General features: G+C 34.4%; 1 protein-coding gene across 2 annotated transcripts in view; it reads left to right on the forward strand.

Moving 5' to 3' along the window:
* LOC150110172 (queuosine 5'-phosphate N-glycosylase/hydrolase) overlaps positions 1 to 22884 on the forward strand; it is a 243870-nt gene that overhangs the window by 153400 nt on the left and 67586 nt on the right. For both annotated transcript variants that reach the window (XM_090398252.1, XM_090398260.1), the window contains one exon: positions 10276 to 10346. In XM_090398252.1, coding sequence (XP_090254378.1) covers positions 10276 to 10346 — 71 coding nt within the window. The remainder of the gene's footprint in view (positions 1 to 10275; positions 10347 to 22884) is intronic.

Raw genomic sequence — 22884 nt, forward strand, 5'->3', positions numbered from 1 at the left:
TTGGAGAGCGGATGCGCTAACCACTCGGCCAACCAGACCGGCATATAAAGATTCATCTCACAACAAGAACTTAGGCCTTTTCCATTCAAAGGGTGCAACATACTGTTGTTCTTCCAATTGCGCTACGGAGGTGCTTAGCCAAGCATACATACTAAAAAAGGTATCTCCTATCATCATTCTCCTTAAAAACTGACAAGATGTGATAAGAACTGATGTGAGATGCCAACCTGGTTGGACAAGTGGTTAGCCTATTGACTCTCCAACCAAACGGCTGTGGGTTTGAATCCCACCATGGGCATGGATGTTTGTGATTGTGTGTGGAAATACTAGTGGTGGTGGTTGTGGTGGCCAGTAGATGGCATTGGTGTAGTTGCGGTTAGTTGTAGTTGGTGGAGACAGAGAGTTGTAGAGTAGGTGCCCTTCCTTGATTAGCTTTGGACTCCCTAGAGGTGTCATGTAATAATAATAATACTAATAGAAGGAAAATGAGCTTGTGTGTTTGTGTGTGTGTGTGCGTGCGTGCGTGCGTGTGCGTGCTGCTTAGGATGTTACAGAAACTAAGTGTGAATACATGTCAAATCGCATCCATGGAATTTGACATTGGCTTATGTATTATGAGAATTGGCACTGTATCTGACTGTTTAAGTCAGCTCTCCCAAGAAAGCAAAAAGAGCAAAAAATAGTTCCAAGACAGATAGCCAATTATAGACCACTTAATAATCTCAAGAGTAATGGTTAAGATGTTGCAAACTTGGTTTAACACGTTCGCTGCCAACTACAAGTATACTCGTAGTTGGTATATGAGCCTCAGAAGCCAACTACAAATATACTCGTATGTCGATTACCAACCTCCTATGCCAAGCATGAGTTAACCAGTAGTATAAGCACGTTAATTTGGACCCTTGGCTTGTGAATAAAGTGGAGAGCACATATGAGGACTTCGTAGAAGGAAAATAATTTCAGCAAAAGTATAGTATAAGAGGTATTGTTGCATATAAACTGTGTATTTATTAATGCAAATAAAAAAATATTTTGAAGTTTTTTCAACATATACATATTTTTAGAGGTACCTGTGGCATAGTATAATTATTAAAAAACATGTAAGTCCATAGTAATAACTTTAATTAATAAATAAGGTACAGATATTTCATACTAAAACTAATAGTACATCTTCAGTGTTATAAACAGATAGGAATGGAATACAAGCAATGAACATTCAGTGGATCATCTAAAAATACAATTAAAATACAAAGCTTTCCACCTTTCTACAACAGATAAATAGCCTTCACCCTCGTATCCAATTCACCATGGAAAAGGAAAATTCTGGTACTTGACCATTTTTGGATATCCTGCTTACTCGAACTTCTTCTGGTACCTTATCTACAAGTGTCTTTCAAAAGCCCACATTTACTGGCAGATATATTCATAAAAAGCACCACATCTCAAAAATTTGGCATTCTTAAATCTCTAATTAATAGGGCACATAAAGTTTGCTCTTCTCCAGAAATCTTACAACAAGAACTTTCCATCATTAAAAAGTTAATGGAATCTAATAATTACCACCCTAATCAAATCCAACAGATAATTGAATCTTATGGTCCAATACTTAAAGTTTCTTCAACAGTCCACAGAATTCCAATCACCTACATTCCAGGAATCTCAGAACCTATAGGTAGAATTTTATAAAAGTACTAATTGATTCCCACGTATATTCCTATCAACAAAATTTCTTCCTTATTGCCTTCTACAAAAGATAAACTGTCATCTCTATCTTTGGCTGGTGTTTACCAAATACCATATGAATGCGATGTTTCTTATTTTGGACAAACTGGCCGTTCTGTGGAAAAAAGAATTAAAGAACATCAATATTATATTGATTACAACAAACCTCAAAAGTCTGGTCTAGCACAACACAGTATTAACACTACCCATAATATCCAGTGGGATAAAACTATTCTCCTTCATAGATGCAGGTTCAAATATGAACACCTCTTTAATGAAAGTTGTGAAGCTATTTTACACTGACCGAATTTAAATCGAAATGATTGCCTCTCTCTCTCTCTCTCGAAGATCTGGGAGACTTTTATTTTATGTAATCATTAAAAAACCAGTTATCTTAAATATTAATTATTTATTAATTTCTTTCATTTCCTAGCTCGCGACAACGTATTTTAATAGGTGATCCACCAAATGTTCATTACTTGTATTCCATTCCTATCTGTTTGCAACACTGAAGATGTACTATTAGTTTTAATATGAAATATCTGTACCTTATTTATTAATTAAAGTTATTACTGTGACTTACGTGTTTTTAATAACATGTACATATACATAAAGTGCTTTAGACGATAGAAATATAAGATCTGATAATGTTGGAGTCTTGACAAGTAGCAGACTGATTTGGAGGAAAATTGTAGATAGGAAATTAATAATGATGTAATTTTTTTCATGTAGTACTATCATATCCTGTACACCCCTTGAGGGTACATGGCAGGAATTTGATGATGATGATGATGATATACATATACACCTAAACCTCTTTTTACGCGATAGATACGTTCCCAAAAATTACGTGTAAATAGAATTTGCGTAAAAAGAACTACTGACTTTATAGAAAAAGTGAAGATTGTTTCCAAACCTGAAATATAAGCAAAATAATGAAAAAAACAAACATTAAATTCGTTAGGATCATAAGATTTTTATTTACATTTCATGGAGAACACACATACATATGAATTTTAATAACTTAAAAAAAAAAACATTTCAGTTGTTTGCTAAGGATTCTTTAAAAAAATTATGTTATTTGCTATCAGTTTCTGACAATAAACGCAAAAGCTTTCGTTTTCGTGAGACTAATCACTAGAACTACTAGATATGGTATTATTTTCATTGACTTGTGCCTCAACTTGTGGAATTCTTCTTGTCATGTCTTGAACAAAAGTACCACTGGTTGTTTCAGTAGTTTTAGGCATGAACTCAGTTATTAATCGCTGTGCTGATGCTTTAGATAAGTCATGATATAATTCTCTATGAAGAAATTAACAACTTAAGCTCCCGTGAAAACTTCCCAGCACGTTCTTCATTTGGATCATGTCTGGCAAAATAATTGCCTAAATTACTCGCCAGTTTAAGACCTTCTTTAATAATATCAGCAGTAAAAGTAGGATTATCTTGATCATTATCATTAACTTCTTCGCTTTCAGGAGTCTCAGAAAAAAATCTCCACTATTTCATCTTCGCTAAGAGGTTTATCAATTAACAATTCTTCGACATCTGCTGATGTAAAATCATCTAATCCTTCTCCGCCAATTTCACATGCCAAACTTATTATATTGGGAAATTCTGCAGTATGATTGAAGGGAACAGGAGCATTCTCTTTAACACATGCAGGCCAAATAGCTTCCCAGCATGCATTCATAGTTTCTGGTCTCAATTCAGATAACGATAATCGAACCTGATTAATACAATCCATAATTGAAAATTTTTTCCACACATCCATGACTGATAGTGTTTCATCATCATTTAGCTTGTTCAGAACGTACTGAAATGTTCGTCTGACATAATTATGTTTTAAAAGTCGCAATTATACCCTGATCTAGAGGGTGTAGCAATGATGTGGTATTGGGTGGCAGAAAAAAAAATTGCACATTTGGGTGTTCTATGGCAGGATGACTGGGTGCATTATCAAGAATCAAAAGCACTTTAAATTCAAGACCCTTGTCATTCAATTAGCGTCTAACTTCTGGCACAAAATGTTTGTGGAAACACTCAGTTAAAATATCAATGGTCACCCAAGCTTTTTTGTTGGCCATCCAATGAACTGGCAATTTTTGAAAATTTACGCCTTTTAGTGGCCATGGTCTTAATGATCGATTTATGAGCAGTGGTTTTAACATCCGATCTCCTAAAGCATTCTAACAAAATAGGAGTGTTATGTGATCCTTTGCTGCTTTGAACCCACTAACAGTTTTTGGCATTTTTGATACGTAAGTTCTGTTTGGTATTTTTTCCCAGAAAAGGCCAGTTTCATCCATATTCCAAACTTGTTCACGTTTAACCTTCATCAATTATTTTAGCAAGTTTGTAGAAATGCTTTAGCAGCTGTTTCATCAGCAGAAGCCATTTCACCTTTAATTTTTATATTATGAAGAGCATGTCTTTTAATAAACTTAGCCAGCCAACCACTGCTTGCATGAAATTCATATTTTTTCCTCGATTGAGATGACATATCTGGCTGCAGTTTTTTAATCTGTTCATAAAATCTCAATGCTGATTGCTTGATGGAATTTCTGTCAACTGGCATTCTTTTTTGTACATTATCTTCTATCCACATCACTAAAGCTTTTTGGCCTTTTCTAGAACAATATCTCTTGTGTATGATGATAATTTCGCACTCAATTTTGTACCAGAACATACTGCTTTTCTAATAGCCTCTTCATTTTTCTTTATAGATCTGACAGTTGATTCACAGACTCCAAAATGCTTACCCACAGCTGTCACACCTTCCCAAGTTTGAAGACGATCTAAAATTTGAATTTTTATATCCAAGGTTCCGGCTTTCCTTTTTTTTTTTTTTTTGGTTATCGGCAACATCATGTGAGGGCTGGATTAAAATCTTCAGTTAATGAAATGAAAGTTTGAAAATTATATATAGCTTACTATTTATTATTTTTTGGCAAAATTATTAATTTTATAACGTGATTTTTATTTTGATTTCACTTAAAAAATGCAAATGCAAAAAATGAGGTAACTGTGTTGTCTACTCAAACACCAAATTCAAACTGCCAAGAACTACATTTTTATGTGCAGTCAGTTATGTAATTCGGGGAATTCCCAATAAATGAAATTTGTAAGAATTTCGAATTTTCTTAATCGAAACAAAAATGCAAAAAAAAAAAAAAAAAAAAAAAAATCAGAATTTGCTAGAATTTAGAATTTTCTTAATTGAAACAACAATGCAATTCTACAAAATTCTCAGAATTTTATTGAATTACGGATTTTTTCCTAACTTAGACTTTAGGTTCAACGCGTAAAAGTTAATGAAAATCATATTAAAAAAATTTTTTTTTGATATCCCAATTTGCGTAAAAAAAATTCGCATAAAAAGAGGTTTAGGTGTATTTATATACGATATATCATCATCTGAGTTATCTTATCGCTAGAGTCATCTGTAGAATTATAATCATCTTCGAAATCAGAACCAAATAATTCATTCCATTCATCATCGCTCATATTAGCAGTAAGCTTCTAATTCTTCATCAGTAAGCTTTCTTTTACTGGCCATGGCATAATTGAAGGTTTTTAATGAGATAATTTAAAATAATTGTAAGACTAGACGCAATAAACTTTAATGCACTGAATGGTGAATGTCACTGACTCTGAACTCAAGTTACACAGTCATCAGCACATGCAAGACATAGGTGGGGGTGATACAAGATTACACATAGTTGGTGTATGAAACAAAATTCTGTCTGATAAACCAGCTACGAGATAATTCATACTGACTTTGTAGAAGTGAAAGTAACAAACTATGCCTGAGGAGCATGGCAGCGAACATGTTAATGACAGAAGAGGAATGGTAGTATAGGAATATGATAGTTTGTGGGAGAGAGCAGCATGGCTTTGTGAAGAGTATGAGCTAATTTACATACTTTTTATAAGAAACTGAGAACTGAGTTGGATAAAGATAATGTCCACATCAAGTGCAGAATCGAATAAAGAGGAGTAATGGGGCTTTTTCTTTCTTATTCTCTCTCATGTGTATTTAGTTAGCTAGCTGTTGACCATTTTACTTTTGTTCCATTATCATTTGTTGTTGTTGTCTATGAATAATTTATACAGTGCTGTGATAAAAAAAATCCTTTCAGTTGTGAGGCATGTAGTGTGATATGGTTTTTGTAGGCCAAAAACAATAGTGCTGCAGAAATTAATCAACACAACTGTGCAAGGTTTATGAGCCCAATGTAATGAATGGCAGTAAGGTTAGGTAATGGTGTCATTTGTTTAAAGAAGGGTTTCAACAATGTTCATGATGAAGATCACAGTGGCTGGCCATGTGTAGTGATAGACAATTTGGTGGAAAGAGGGAACATGAAAATTTGTGAGAATCATCATTTCACAATTACAGAACTTTCTTTTGAAAACCCAGAAGTATTATGCTCAATAATTCATGAAATTGTATGAGTCAAGCTGGAATATTAGAAATTGCTGATCAATGTACATAAACAGTGAGTGGAATCAGCTCAAAAAATTTTAGAGCATTATGAAAATGAAGGAGGTGAACTTGTTTTCTGTTATTATTATTATTACTAACACCTCCAAGGAGTCCAAAGACTCATCAAGGGAAGGCACCTACTGTTAACAACTCTTCATCTCCACCACTTAATCCACCATCTACACTGAACTATCACTACCATAATCATCTACACCATTGCCACCTACTGCCCACCACTATTAGTATTTTTTGTCTGTAAATTGTGTGTGTGTGTGTTCTCAAGGCCAATATTCTGGGGAAAGAAACCCTGTTACCTCCATATGAGATCAGCAATTGAAAAAACCCATATAAAGATTCCTGTCGTCATGACAAGAATTGAACTTACTGAAGTTGAAGACTTTTCTAGTTGAAGGGCACAATGTACCATCATTCTTCCAATCACTATAGAGGTGCATTTTCTCATATTGTGACTGATGAGGAAATGTGGATTTCGTACACAAACATCAAGTCAAAACAACAATCAGTGCACTGGCACCATTCATCTTCTCTGAAAGCAAAAAATGTCTGTAAATTGTGTGTGTGTGTTCTCAAGGCAATTTTCTAGAGAAAGAAACCCTGTTACCTCCATATGAGATCAGCAATTGAAAAAACCCATATAAAGATTCCTGTCGTCACGACAAGAATCGAACTTAGCACTTTTCCAGTTGAAGGGCACAATGCACCGTCATTCTTCCAATCACTATAGAGGTGCATTTTCTCATATTGTGACTGATGAGGAAATGTGGATTTCGTACACAAACATCAAGTCAAAACAACAATCAGTACAGTGGCACCATTCATCTTCTCTGAAAGCAAAAAAATTTCAGATAGGCACCGTTGGTCAAAAAAATGATGGCCACTGTCTTCTGGGACTGAAAAGAGATTTTGCTTGTTGATTTTCTGCAGTGAGAAACTGAAATTAATTTTTGTGCTCACTCTTTCCACCAAATTGTCTATCACCATACTTGGCCAGCCACTGCACTCTTCATCATGAACATTGTTGCACCCTTTTATTGATGAAAAACAATGCTTGTTTTTCATCAATAAAAAACTATCACACCACAAGCCTCACAACCATGGGATTTTTTATCACAGCACTCATTATAAATTATTCGTAGAAGATAACAAACAATTACGGGACAAAAAACCAATATAAAGATTCCTCTTGTCATGACAAGAATCGAACTTAGGACTTTTCCATTCGAAGGTAAAATGGTCAACAGCTAGCTAATGAGTTAGTCTATGCTATCACGCATGCACAACTCCTGTCTCATATATTAGCTGGCCTGGCTGGCAAAGTGGTTAGCATATCTGCTCTCCAGCCATAAGGCTGCAGGTGCGAATCCTGCCGTGGACATGGCAGAGTTGCAGAGTACGTGCCGTTCCCTTGATGAATCATTGGACTCCCTGGAGGTGTCAAATAATGATAATAATAATTATTTGGTGGCAAATTTTGAATGAACCATACTTTCTGAATGTGCTTCGTTACATTGCTGTTGACAGTACTATCCATTTCTCTTTTCATTCTCAAAAACATGTTGTACTCATTTAAACTTTAAGAATCCCTATAACTGATGTCCCAAACACTGATCTCTCTGCTGTTCTCAAGTGGGGGGGGGGGGGTGAGGATAACCTGCTAAGTTTTAATGCCACCAAAATGCAATCCTATCTCATGTCCTAGCAGAAAGACCATATTTCACAATTCTTCATTTTTCATAATATTCTGCTTGCCAACCAGGAAGATCTCTGTATAAGCATTCTATTTCTCTCATAATTTTCTTTGCTTTATTTCCTGCAGTTTACTTTCTTCTATTTCCTGCTATTTCCGTTGTATTTCTTACCATTTCCTTTGTTTATGTATGTTTATGTTTTGTTTGTATGTATGTATTGTGACTCCTTAACACATTTGGAAGAATGATGGTATGTTGCATTTTTTGATTGGAAAAGGCCTAATTTTGATTCTCATAATGACAATAGGAATCTTCATGTGGTTTTTTTCAGTTGAAAGTGAGTTAGCCAATCTCATATGGAGATAGCAGGGCTTTTTCTCCTTGAAACTCCTAGTTTTTCATCCCACATACAGACAAATCAGCCTTGAGAACACACGCACAATTTACAAACAAAAAATACTAGTGGCAGTGGTGGGCTGGTGTAGAGGCTTTCAGTGTATTGGTGGATTAAGTGGTGAAGACAGAGAACTGTAGAATAGCTGCCGCCCTTGATGAGCCTTTGGACTCCTTAGAGGTGTCACATAATAAAAATAAGTAGTAATAATAATAATAATAATGGTTCCCTGCCATAAATATTGTTCTGCTCTCATAGGGACTAGACTATTTTGCTGGTCCCTAGGAAGCACTATAGCAAACATCTACCCTGTACTCCAAATTTAGTTGAAAATGGTTGAATAATGCAAGTTGTGGAGGTATCTTTGGAGGAAATATCATACCTGCAACTTTTCCTTCATTTTAATCTGATTGGGATGATTTTTTTTTTGGATCTTATGCATTGTGAGAAACAGCCATATTCTAAATTTGGTCAAAAAATTGAATGATGTATCCTGTAGAGGTTTCTGTGTAACAAGTGTTTTTGCTTGGTTAGAAAGTAAATTATATGTGACAGGAAATTATATTCTTGTTTTAATCCTTTGAACAAGCATAAGCAAACAAAACCACCTTATTATTGAATTACCCTGGATTTAAAGATGTTGGAAGTTTATTTTGCACTTGGTTAGACTATAATAAATTTAGTTTAATCCTTTATCCAAGTGTAAGCAAACATCTAAATTTAATTTTTTATAGTTTTTTAAATTTATTATTGTCTAACCAAGTGCAAAATAAACTTCCAACATCTTTCTCTAAATCCAGAGTAATTCAATAATAAGGTGGTACACCTGTTGGCAACTTGTATAGGTAAATATGATCTCTCCTATTGCTTCTGCCTTAGTATCTCCATGTTTAGGTCTGCTCCCACTGACGAGACCTCAATAAAGGTCGAAACCGGTCTGGGTAGTGGCCCTTCCCTTAATGCATAGCAGTATACATGTCTGCAAGGAGATGTATACTGCCTTGCATTATGGGAGATACTGAGACAAGGGGTGATGAGAGCTTGGTCCACCTTTGCTCGGAGTTGCCTGGTGTCACACCACCTTACCTCAGTCCTGAAGATATTTTCAGGCGCAAACTTTGTTTGCTTACACCTGGAAAGGATTAAACTAAATTTATTATAAAAAGAGAAGAGGAGACAACAAAAAAGAGGAACAAAATAAAAAAAGTTTAATTCGAAACACATTAAATGAAGTTTACTTTGAACAATTAGAATAATTTTAAAGTCGAACCAATAATTTTAGTTACTTATTTAATAATAGAGAGCTTCCTTGTATCCATTTTCTTAGTAAGCTCCTTAAAATTAGGTGTGTAATTTTTCAAAGTAGTTCTTACAAGCTCATTACAACCTCGCCATGTGCACACTCACTTACTCCTGTACCATCGTTGTGCTCTAAGTCTTACCGGAATTAGTTTGGCTCCAAAAGGATTTGTAGTTGGCTACCCCTGGTATATAAGGAGAAGGTGATTAGCAAGTTACAGGCAAAATAAAGCATTATAGAGAAGACAAAATCAGATTGTGAGAAGAAATTAGTCTTACAGGCCAAAGGAAATCCCAAATAAATTATTTTTCTATGTGGCAAGTAAAAGGAAAAATGACTATGGAAAAGATACTATATGATGATACTTGTGAATTTTGAAAAGATACAAGACAAGATACTATATTGAACTCTATTATAAAAATTTGAACAAATAGGGATGGATATGAAGTTTGGGGATATGGATAACAGAGTAGTTGATGGATAGATATCAAAAGAGTAGCATATGGACTAGCAGAATCAAGAGAAAGCAGTATGCAGCAAGGCTCTATAATATACAGACTTATGAAATATAATTTAAAATTTTGATTAATCAGTGAATAATTTGGATAAATGATTATTTTCTTATTATTTATAATTATTATTTCTCTCATTTGCTAAGGATTCCTCAAGTTCTAGTCTTTTATGATGCCATGAAATATTCAAAAAATTTAATGGCTCTACTGAATGAAGGTAAGTGATGCTATATGTAGTATAATTTATTTCATGCAACTAAATGCTTCCACCTGGAAAAAAAAAAAAGAAGAAGAAAGGATATCCTTCATACTGTTATTCTGACCAGTCATCTACAAGCATTTTCCACAGAAAACAATCCTATATGCAATATTAATACAGTAGGTAATGACATGCTCAGGGCCGTTCTGTGGGTTTGCGCTGCCTGGGTGCAAAATTTTTGTGCCCCCCCCCTTTCCATTAAAAATTAAAAGATTCTTAAAGTACAATAACAAGTTACGAATCATATTATTATACTGCATGTTAAGAGGAATGTATATTAAAATAAAGAAGAAACACAAATAGTAAAAGAACCACAATTCCCCCCCCTCTAAAAATAAGTTGCTGTTTTCAACCCCTTTCACCCTTTTCCCACCCTATATAAATATAAAAAAAAACACTCCGCCCATCCCTAATAATATAATATATGTGTATATATATATTATTCAAAAAACCCGAGTTTTTTCTATTTTAATTCTCCCACATTGCCAAAACTCCCCCTCCCACACACACACACACACACAGTAGTTTGCACATCGCAGAAAGTAAAAAGCTAATGACATTTAAACAGGGGCACTTTTAAACAGAAACAGGCAAAATAGCCGTAAATATAATAGTAACAAAACCTTATTTTTATTCATTTCCTACTGAGATGTTCTAGTTTTCATTACACAAAAATCTTTTATGATATCTTCTAAATCTAAATGGCTACATATTTCATTTTCTATGCTTAATATGGATAAATTTTTTAATCTTTCTTGTGACATACTTGATTGTAAGTGAATTTTTATTAATTTTAATTTTGAAAAGGATCTTTCTCCAGAACAGCAACTGTTAATGGTATTGACAAATTTGGAAATAACCTTGTTAAATTATTTTCAAATATAAATTGCAAAATATTTAAACATGTCATTTGTGGTTGTAAATAATCTTTAATAGTATCTAATTCATCGCATAAATCTACATATATAGCATTTATATCAGTTTCTTTTCTGGTGTCATTAGATAATTTATTTTGTAGATCTAGACAATATTTCATTTTTGTTTCTTTCAGAATGTTTGATAAACTGAGAATGTCACAAAGAAAGCCAAAATTATCATTATGTAATTTCAATAGTTCAAATCTTTCATTTTAAGAATTTAAACTTGTGTCCAAAATGGCAAAAAAGGAATTGATTTTAAAATTCGTTTCTGGCTCTTGAATAGATTCATCTGCACTTTCATAATCAAACATTCTTTTCTTTTTACGTCGTCGAATTACTGACAGAGGAGGAAACGTAGTATCAACTTCTATTTCTTTTGCTAATTCTCTTGCTTCACATAAAACATTTTGAAATTCATCATCAGACCTATAATTTTCTAAATACTTATTTAAATTTTTAATTACCTCTATACCATATTCAATACTAGAATCAATTTTTTGTAACACTTTATTATTATTATTATTATTATTAGTGACACCTCCAAGGAGTACGAAGACTCATTGCGGGAGGACACCTACTATACAACTGATGAGTCTCCATCAACGCTATCTACCGCCCACCACAAATGGTATTTTTTGTCTGTAAATTGCGTGCGTTCTGAATGGCCGATTTTGTCTGTATGTGGGATGAAAAACCTGAGTTTCCAGGAGAAAAAACCCTGCTACCTCCGTATAAGATCGGCTAACTCACCTTTGATTGAAAAAGTCCACATAAAGATTCCTCCCATCACGACGAGAATCGAACTTAGGCCTATTCCAATAAAAGGGTGCAATGTACCATCGTTCTTCCAATTGCACTACGGAGGCACTTTACTAGGCTACATTCACTCATGGCGAAATATTGTACTGTATCACAACTGAGCAGATAAATTTAAATAATTTTATTTTAATTGCCAAACTTTGCCTGAAATTTTGAATTTGCATATCTTCAGACAACTCATATAATGCTTCATAGATTTCTCCTAAATTATATTTTAAGGGTTTCATGGCTGATACTCTGCTTTCCCATCTGGTATCAGAAATAGGTTTAACAGTTAATGTAGGTACATGATTTTGAAGAACGTTGCCAACGATAATGGAAGAAGAAAAATAGACATAAATTTCTTGAATTAAAGAAAAAAATTCCACTGAATCGGAAACAATTGTGGCTGCTTCCTTTATTACTAAATTTAAGCTATGGTACATAAAATGCATTAGGATTTATATCTAATAATTTTTTCCTCTCATGTTCAAACTGTTGTCGTAACCCTGCTCATGCATATCGTAAATATTTATTTTTTCCTTTCTAAAAAATCTAATACAAATGTTTCTAAGCCAGCACCAGTAGTATCAGTAATATCAGTTATAGGACAAAAAAAAGCTAAAAAATGCTCACATATTTCTACCTTTTTTACTAACATTATTAAAAAATACGAATCGTATAATGATTGTTTTCTGTTCTTCATGTGCAGAATTGTGAGTGCATCTAATACTATTGAATAATATTTTGAATACTTAAGCATATCTAATATTTTGTGTTTAAATTTTGTTGCTAGTGTTGAAATTATTTCATTTTGTATCATCATCATCATCAAATTCCTTCCATGTACCCTCAAGGGGTGTACAGGATATGATAGTACTAGATGAAAAAAAAAATTACATCATTACTAACTTCCTATCCACAATTTTCCTCCAAATCAGTCTGTTCCTTGTCAAGACTCCAAAATTATCAGATCTTATATTTCTATCGTCTAAGGCACTTTGTACCGTATCAATCCACCTATATCTTGGTCTTCCTCTGGGTCGTTTTGCTGCCAACCTGGCAGAGAACACTTGTTTTGCTAATCTTTCCTCGCCCATTCTGTTTAAGTGACGATACTGTTGGATCCTACTTCGTCTTAATCTACACTCTGGATCTGACATGTTATTTACTACGATGTTCTTAACCTAAAAATAGTTGCTAGTTGGTTTCTAATTCAAATATAGAGAAAATTTATATTTAAAGACTGCGCCACTCTATATCTGAATTAGTTCAAGAATTGAAGAAAAATCAACCTTCAACTATCTCTCCTTAAAATATATACTGGCCGAGTATATTTGACTTACTTAATTTACCCGCTTTGGTTCGAATATTTTATGAATGGTGCAGTAAAAGAGATTTAGGCAAAATACATCTTTTGATTAACAAAAACAAACATTTAATTTTAAAATCACAAAGTACACACTTAAGATCAAAATACTAAATAAGTTATTATAAACACTTCAGCCTTTCTGATAATAAAGTCATGCAAACTCAGACAATGGTAATTCTGTTATCTGTAATACAGTCTTCTCACAGTTCTTTAAGTTCTAAATACAATAAAATCGCAGTAACACCACTTTACAAGCAAACACCTTTAAATTTACACTTCAGCTAATTTTCGAAATAGTTACTGTTAGTATAGGGAAATTCTAGGATGAAACTCACACACTTCTCTGTATAGGAATATTAATCCACGCGTATTAATGGTTGGAATAATCTTACCAATATTCTTCTATCTTCATCTACTTATACATTTACACCTTTTACAACTGTAAACACTTTAAACAGTAAACGGCACTCATTAAATAAATTCTTCTAAGCAATAACTAAATTAATCATCCATCACAATACACATAAACAAACGTTGTTGCATAAAGTACTACTGATCACTCATGAAATAAGGCAATACACAATAATTCCTTAACTTTAGGTTTTATATGCACAGTTGTTCATTCCTCCGGCATTCGATTAATTCTTTAGGCACTATAATTCTAAGCACAGCTAACGGTAAACTTCAATTTTTACAGCCTCTACTATTCTAGTAACTCCGTGCTTTATTTCAAGATTCTGTGTGTCCTTGACAGGTCGGCCCTGAAATTAAATCTCACCTCAAGTAATCGCTAGTCTATCCGTAATCACTTAGCTATCTTCCGTAGCTTTATTTGTTATTCCGAAACTTATAAGCTAACCGCTTCTCGACTAGTAGACTTTATTTAGCTGCTTGAGTGACTTGCCGACTCGCTATTATCGCACTGTGATTTTCGAATGCGAATTCTCCGATTCCAACCTAATGCCAATCCCTCTCTAATAAATCTCTAATGCTTTCAATATATAATAATTCCAGCGTTTGTCGCTTATATATTTGTTTTTCCCGCCTAAATTGTTCTCGTGATCTAAAACTCTTTTTTATAAACCTTCTCCTCACGTTGTGTTCCAATTCTCGCGCTCGCTTATTTACATGCGTCTCCATAACAAAACAAAATATAATAAAATTGAGGTATTGCATAACGCTAAACTTCTACAAATAGGAATAAATAAAGAATATTTACATTTCAATTAAATGTGCAGTTAAATGTTAAATACAAACTCATAATATTAACATAGTAATAATTAAATTAGACTTTATAATATTTAAATACAGAGTCTAATACCATTATTATATATCTTTGATTAATTAATTAATTATTATTAGAACTTAAAGGAAAAATACATGAATAATAAATTTTAAGCAAGGGACTAACAAATAAATATAAACAAGTCTTGCTTAGTATATGGTATATAATGTTAAATGTGAATGAAAAAAATATATATACAAACAATTTCATTCACAGTTTAACAGTACCATTTGAGATTAGCTCTGCTAATGCATTCCTGGATGCTGACAATGTCAAGTTCTTTCCTAATATCCTCGTTTTTAATATGATATTGCCATTGATGCCATCTGTTCATGCCTATAATCTTTCTCAGGACTCTCATATCTGCAGTCTCTAGTCTTTGGTCAAGTGTTTTACTTCTGACCCAGCTCTCAGATCCATAAGTTAAAACTGGTTTGAAAACTGTCTTGTATACAGCTAATTTAGTGTTCCGACTAATTTCTCTCTTATTCCATATGAATTTATTCGTTTGACTTCCCAACATACCAGCTTTGCTGATTCTGTTGTCTATTTCAATATTTAATTTACCATCTTCAGTAAAAATCGTGCCTAAGTAGCTGAAATGTTTTACTTATTCCACAGGTTCTCCATTCACAACACAGTTGACATTTTCAATGATTCTGCTTATTTTCATTGTCTTTGTCTTTTTATTGCTGACCTTCATACCATGTCTATTACAACAGCTATTCAATTTAGTCAGAGAATCTTGCAGACTTGTAGCAGATTTATTTAGAAGTATAACATCGTCCACATAAAGCAAAGAGCTGACGTTAACATCTCCAATTGTGATATCATGTTTAATACCACTTTCCTTCATAATGTGATCCATATAGATAATGAATAACAGAGGGGATAATGTACATCCTTGTCTCATACCAGATTTAACATTAAACCATCTTCCTGTACTTCCTTCAATTCTATCTGCTGACTTACAACTCAAATTAAGACTAAGTATTGCTTGATATAATGCCCCATTGACACCATATAACTGCAGCATATTGAATAGCTTCTCTCTTGGCACCTTGTCATATGCCTTTTCCAAATCGACAAAACTTAAATACAGATCTTTATTATATTCCCATGCTTTCTCGACTATTTGTCGTAAAGTGAAGATCTGATCCTGACAGCCTCTGTTTGGCCTGAATCTAGCTTGTTCTTCACCAAGCTTTTCTTCCACAATTCTTCTCAAACGTTTCTCAAGTATACTTGCATAGATCTTGCCAGGAACACTCAGTAGGGAAATACCTCTGTAATTCTCACATTCAGTTTTATTTCCCTTTTTATATATGGGTACTATGAGAGCTCTACTCCAATCATCAGGAATTCGTCCCTCTGTCCAGGCTTTCTGAACTATGCAGTGCAGCCACTGTAAGACTCTTATACCACCATACTTCAGCATTTCTGGTCGAATATCATCTATTCCTGCTCCCTTTCCACATTTCAAGCCTTTGATGGCTTTTTCTACTTCAAGTATGATATGTATTCCTGACTGCATGCCTGGTCAGTGTTTTTTACCACTGTGCTATCATCACTGCTTGTTTCATTTAGCAGTTTTTCAAAGTAATTACTCCATACTTCAAGGATATCTTTTTCTCCCATTTTCATGTCACCTTTATCATCTCTAACTCCTTTTACAGCACTCTTTCCTCCATTCCTAAGCTTCTTCAACAACCTCCAGAATATTTTGCCACCTTCTTGATATTTATTTTCTATATTCTTACCAAAGTCCTCCAATGACTTTTGTTTAGCTAGTTTTACACAGTGTTTAGCATTCTTGCATTTGTCTCTATATTCTCTAAGAGCACAAGCTGACTTATTTGCCAGGAACTTTTGATATGCTTTCTTCTTTTCCTTCACTGCCTCTTTAACTTCCTGTGTCCACCAGGGAGTTCTGATTTTTTTATCCTTGGAGACAACCTCACCACATGCCTCTCTGACAGAATCAATCAATGTTTTCTTCAGAGTTTGCCACTGAATCTCCAAGGTTTGATTCCTGTTCTCAAACTCTTTCAATTTTTCTTGAATAATCTTTGTGTATTTTAGTCTACAGTTCACATCTGAGAGCGGCTCAACTTTTATTCGCTTTAAAACTTCATTTTGTATCTTATTTCCTAAATAATGTGACATGTAATAATTTTTTTCCTCAATGCATTTTATATGATCAGCCATAACAGAGTCAAATTTTGCTATAGTTTCTAGCAATTTTAGAAAGTTTCCATTACTTTTTTTGATAAAGTTTATTGTTTGTTCCTCTAAATGCAAAATTTTGTGTGGCTAAATATTGAATACTATATATAATTCTTTTTAAAACTTCTGTCCACCATTCTTTTCTTTTCTGATCAACATTTCACTAACAGAATCTATTGTAGAGCCAGTTTTTAATTAACTCCATCCATGATTTATAAGACTGTACATCTACAGGTCCTTTCTCTAAATAATGCTCTTGACAAATGAACCCACCGAATCATTGAAACCATTTGAGCTACTCATTGTGCTCTTGTCTTTCTGAAAAATTTTACAACAAAAACAAAAAATTATTCTTTGCTTTAGAATATACTAGCCAATTTCTTTTTATTTTTTCACCATTTTCTAGTGTTCTATTAAAATACGTATTGCAAAAACTCAGGACCAATTTCTATTAAAGTCATTCTTATTTTATCATTTATATCTTCAGATCATAATAAATTTAGGTTAATCCTTTATTCAAGTGGGCAAGTGAAAAATAAACTTTCAACATCTTTCTCTAAATCCAGAGTAATTTAATAAAAAGGTGGCACACCTTTTGGCAACTCCTATAGGTAGAGATGACCTTGCTATTGCTTCTGCCTGGTATCTCCACGTCTGGGCCTGGCTCCCACTGAAGAGAACTCAGTAAAGGTCGAAACTAGTCTGGGTAGTGGCCCTCCCCTTAATGCATAACATTATACATATCCGTAAGGAGATGTGTTTTGCATTATGGGAGATACTGAGATAGGAGTGATGTTAGCTTGCTCCACCTTTGCAAGGAGTTGCCCTGTGTTGTACTGCCTTACCCCAGTCCTGAAGATATTTTCAGGTGCAAACTTTGTTTGCTCCCATTTGGATAAAGGATGAAACTAAATTTATTATAGTCTAACCAAGTGAAAAATAAACTTTCAACATCTTTAGACCATAAACCAGGATCAGCATATTCTTCCCTGGGATCTTTAGTTATTGTTACATCTTCTATATCTGTAAGAAGTTCTTCATTTTTTTTCTGGACAATGATGATATACTGCCAGATGAAGATGATCTGGAGAGTTGCAAGGTCGGCAATTTAAATTCTTCTGTGCTTATACTTGGTATTGGTTCTTCATTGATAGAAGTTTTAGCAGTAGAAGATTCATTTGTAGCAGACAAACTTAAAAATTTTGTTAAGCTAGAAGTATGTTAAAATTTAATTCTTCTGGGTTTTTTTATTTTAATTTTTCTATATGCTCTTGACAACCACTTCCGTTTTTCCAACATCTAGAATATGGGAATGTTTTTCTTTAAGTAAAAAATAACTTCAATAATAATTTATAAACTTTTTTTTTCAATTAAGCACAAAAGTTAAACTCCTTTAAATTTGTACTGTAAAAATAAAAAAACAACTTTTAAGGGAGTTCAAGATTGCATATCTGCTTTGATTACACGGTGGAGAAAGAAAGAAATTAGCAAATTAATATTAAAACTTACCTTCTTTAATACCAACTTAGATATTTACTAAAAATCATCAACTCTGTACTATGAGCACACAATTGATTATGTATATTATTAATTATTTTCAAGAAACACAACTCAACACTCTATGCCATTCTAGGTTAAGTAAGATGAAAAAAATGCAGAAGCTTACTAAGTAATTTGGAATAAATATGTCCCATATGTTTATTTTCATTATGAAAACAAGATCCCATTCCATTATGTATTAGGCATAAAATATTTATTTTTTGTTTAGTGTTAATTACTTTATGTTTTTGTATATTTATATTACCATTCTTATTATTTATTGTATGCAGCCATTATTACATGCACCCACTGTACATTCTCTATTTTGCTCCTAGAATGTTTGTTCAGTGTGCTGAGAACAGTGATTAAAGTAAGTTGTGTTGAAGCTCATACCTTTTATTTAACTACTCAGTGACTCATTCCTCCCCAAAAGCTCTCACATTCGAAGGTGACAAATATGCACAAACAGTTCAATGTATTATTTATTCACTGTTTTTTATGAACGTGTTCGATTATACCACTCCTAAATTGTTCTGCCTGGGTTCATTGCACCCTTTGCACCCCAGTATGGAATGGGCCTGCATGTGCCATAACAAACTACTCTCCTCAAATCCTTATTTGAAGTTCCATATCAGTAAGGTAATTTTAAGTTACTGTTATGAACAATAAAAGTTCAAAACTTGCTTGAAAATTCTGCTTATAAATTGCTTGCAAATTTACAAGCAGATGAATGTCAAAATCCATACCCCAAAATTATTTTGGGAAAAGGAATGTGCTATATATAGGGTGGCCATAATTAAACTTACCCTGTTCAGAGCCTTATGTAGCTCAATCTAACAACCAGAATGCCACCAAATTTGGTAGGAAGACTAATCAAGATATGGGAATATCTTGATTAGTCTTCCATGAAAGGATTCCATGAAAAAAATTTTAGTTTAAAAAGTCTCCAATAGGGAGAATGTGGTACTATTGTAGCCCAGGAAGCCAGAAATTTGCATAAAACGAAGTTGAACACCTGTTTTGCTGGCATCATAAGAACTATAAAAATAAATGGAAAACTTCACAAACACATTCCCATTGATAGTTGTGTTCAACATGTGCCTAACTTCACCTTATCATGTGTTACTTGCAAAGTTATTTTGCCTTAATGAATGCAATGCATCAGCTGCTCAAGGTCCTCTGTCAGCTAATGCAGTTTGATCAATGATTTGGAAGATTTAAGAAACAGGATCTTTGGAAGTTTGACTTGGCAGAGGATGGAAACCAGTGCCACAATGAGTAATTGAAAAAGTTGATACTGTGATTGTTGACAGATCACATGAAAATGTTGCTGATAGTAGCAGCACCTATGGAGTAGCCCAACAATTGGATATGCCTTATTCCATGGTATGGAAAGTCCTGTTCAAAATTATTACATTATTTTCATACAAGATCAGCCACATACAGCTGCTACACAATCACTGTGATAAGTTATTGACATTTGTTCTGATATTTCGAGTTAGATCGGAAATCAGTGGTGCTTGGCCTTGGAAAATGCTGTGTGTGTGGGGGGGGGGGGGGGGAGTATGATGCACATTTTTATCTAAATGTTCAAACTTGTCACATTTGGGCTAATGAATCATCCTATGTGTTCCAGAAACTAGCATTATATTCACTGAAAATTACTGTTTAGTGTGGCTTCACAGCAGATTTTATAATAGGACCATTCTTTTTTGAGAACATGACTTCATCAGGACCAATAACTTGTTACATTACCGCACAAAAATATCATGATATGCCAAACAGTTTTGTCATTCCACAACTTCAGCAATGACGATGTCTGGACAAGACCATTTTTATGCACGATGAAGCACCTTCGCACATTGTATAATTGATACAGCAGCTTCTATGGCATCACTTCACAGAAGAAAAAGTGATTAGTTGCTTCTTTCCAGTTACATGGCCATCCCGCTCCCCTGATATTACTCCATGCAATTTTTGGATGTGGGAGTTACCTGAAGGTCAATGTCTATTGTGGTGGTATCTCAAATTGATAGCCTTAAAGGACAACATATCGTGGACTGTGAAGAATATTCCTTTGAATATGTTACATTCTGCTATTGAGAATGCTGTGTACAGGATGCAAATCCTCGTCCACAAAAATGGGTGAACTCAATGTGCTTGAGTTGCACAACAGGTTTGTGAAAACAGTTATGCTTCAGTAACTGTAATACCATAACTACCGTGCTAAATTAAATTGATATTAAATGTTTTATTGCTGTGTTATCTTAAGTGCAACACATAAAGGTAATCCTTCATTTGGAAGGATTACCTTCCAATTGGAAGGTAATCCAGTGTTTGTTAATCATTTATCTGTCCATTTTAATGCTTTTTTTACATAATACAGCATCATATTTTCCCCCTTGCCAGCAACTTTTTGAAACTTTTTTTTTTTTTTTGCAGAATCCTCTTTTCCGTATCTTCATTAGTCTACCTACTAAATTTGATGACATTCTGTTTTTTTTTTTTAAATAACGAAACCTGTGGTGCGATCATAATTAAAAGAATTTAATTTCTTGGATAGAAGTCAAACAGACACCATATTGTGAGAAACAAACAGTGCCTCCGTAGCGCAATTGGAAGAACGATGGTATGTTGCGCCCTTCGATTAGAAATGGCCTAAGTTTGATTCCCGTCATGACGAGAGGAATCTTTATATGGACTTTTTCAATTGAAGGGGTGAGTTAGCCGATCTCATACAGAGGTAGCAGGGTTTTTTTCTCCCGGAAACTCAGGTTTTTCTTCCTGCATACAGACAAATCGGCCCTTCGGAACACACGCAATTTACTAAAAATACTAGCTGTGGTGGTGGTGGCGGCGGTTGTGGGCAGTAGATGGCATTGATGTAGGTGATTGGTAGTAGAGGTTCTGTGTAGTAGTGGAGACGGAGAGTTGTACAGTAGGTGTCCTCCCGCGATGAGTCTTCAGATCCTTGGAGGTGTCATGAATAATAATAATAATAATAATAATAGTGCCTTAAAAAGATGTAGGACATCATTTTACTGCAATAACTGCAGCAATCCTACAGGGTATACTTTCCACAAGCATACAGTAGTGATAAATAGGAATTTTGGACCATTCTTCCTGCATGCATGTAATGAGATCCTGAACTGTAGGACAGATGACCCCTGACCTCACCCGATCTCCATTTCATCCCATTGTTGAGATCAGGGCTCTGTGGAAGCCAGTCAAATGTGGTGACATGCCTTATTCATGTCCAAAAAACCATACAGTTGCAGCAGCAGCCTTATGGGATGGTGCATTGTTTTGCTGAAAGAGAGACAATGGTCATTTCCGTAGAGATGTAGTAAATTATAGATAGCATTGCATTGTCCAGAATATTCAGATTCCTCTCGGAGTTCAATCTTCATGGCACCACAAACAGAGATCCGAGACCGAACCAGGAAAAACAGCACCATACCATCATATTGACATCTGTGAATTTCATAGTTGGGGTTACACTCTGACAAGAGATATTTTCACTGGGCATCTACCACACCCACATCCATCTGTCCATCTGCTCAGTAGAGGGTATAGTGAGATTTGTCATTCTCTAACATAGCTTTCCAAGCTTCCATGTCCCAGCTCTTTGCACCAGTGAAGATGATGCTGCATCCCAGATGGACCTACTGGGATTTTCTTTCAGGTCGCCACTAGAGGGCTACACGGTGTGTAATGTTTTCAGAGAGCTCCTGAAAGCTAAGTATAATTTTGAGTGAATAGAATATAGGTTTAAATCATAATGTAATATTGTCTAATTTTGGTAGCTTGTTGTGTCTGTGTGATTTTGGTGTGCATTCTGTTTTATTTAATTTAGTATTTTAACGATACGTTTCATAGAATAGCACATGGCACCAATGCCACGTAAGATAATGGTGTCCAAAAATACGACACCTTTGTTCAAAAACTGTAATGTGAGGGAGTTTGTCCAATGTGATGTGGGGGGGGGGGGGTGCATTCCCAAATGAGGCCGGAGTTTGGATTGAAAGTGATAGTGATGGGAGAATGTGCAGAAAGTGTAAGCAAAGTGAGGAGTTGAAGTATATGTGTCAGGTTGTGAGATAGTTATCGTTGAAGAAAGTCAGAATGTGAGTGAAAATCGTGGCTTAATAGGGAATTGCGATGTTGTACAAGATGACAATGAGAGTGGAGATCAAAGAAAGAGTGAAAGCAACTGTACAGAGAGCGAAAATGGTTTAAATGATGAAAAAAATGAGGAATTATTTGTAGGGAGTGAGATCGCTAGGTTGCGTGTAGTGATACAAAATGCGCAGCGGCAATTAGAGCACCTACAAAACTCTTTCCAGAGTGATTCGC

The sequence above is a fragment of the Typopeltis vanoorti genome, chromosome 1 (genome assembly GCF_054136105.1).
Source record: "Typopeltis vanoorti isolate ZY-2024b chromosome 1, IOZ_Tvanoo_1.0, whole genome shotgun sequence".
Taxonomy (NCBI): domain Eukaryota; kingdom Metazoa; phylum Arthropoda; class Arachnida; order Uropygi; family Thelyphonidae; genus Typopeltis; species Typopeltis vanoorti.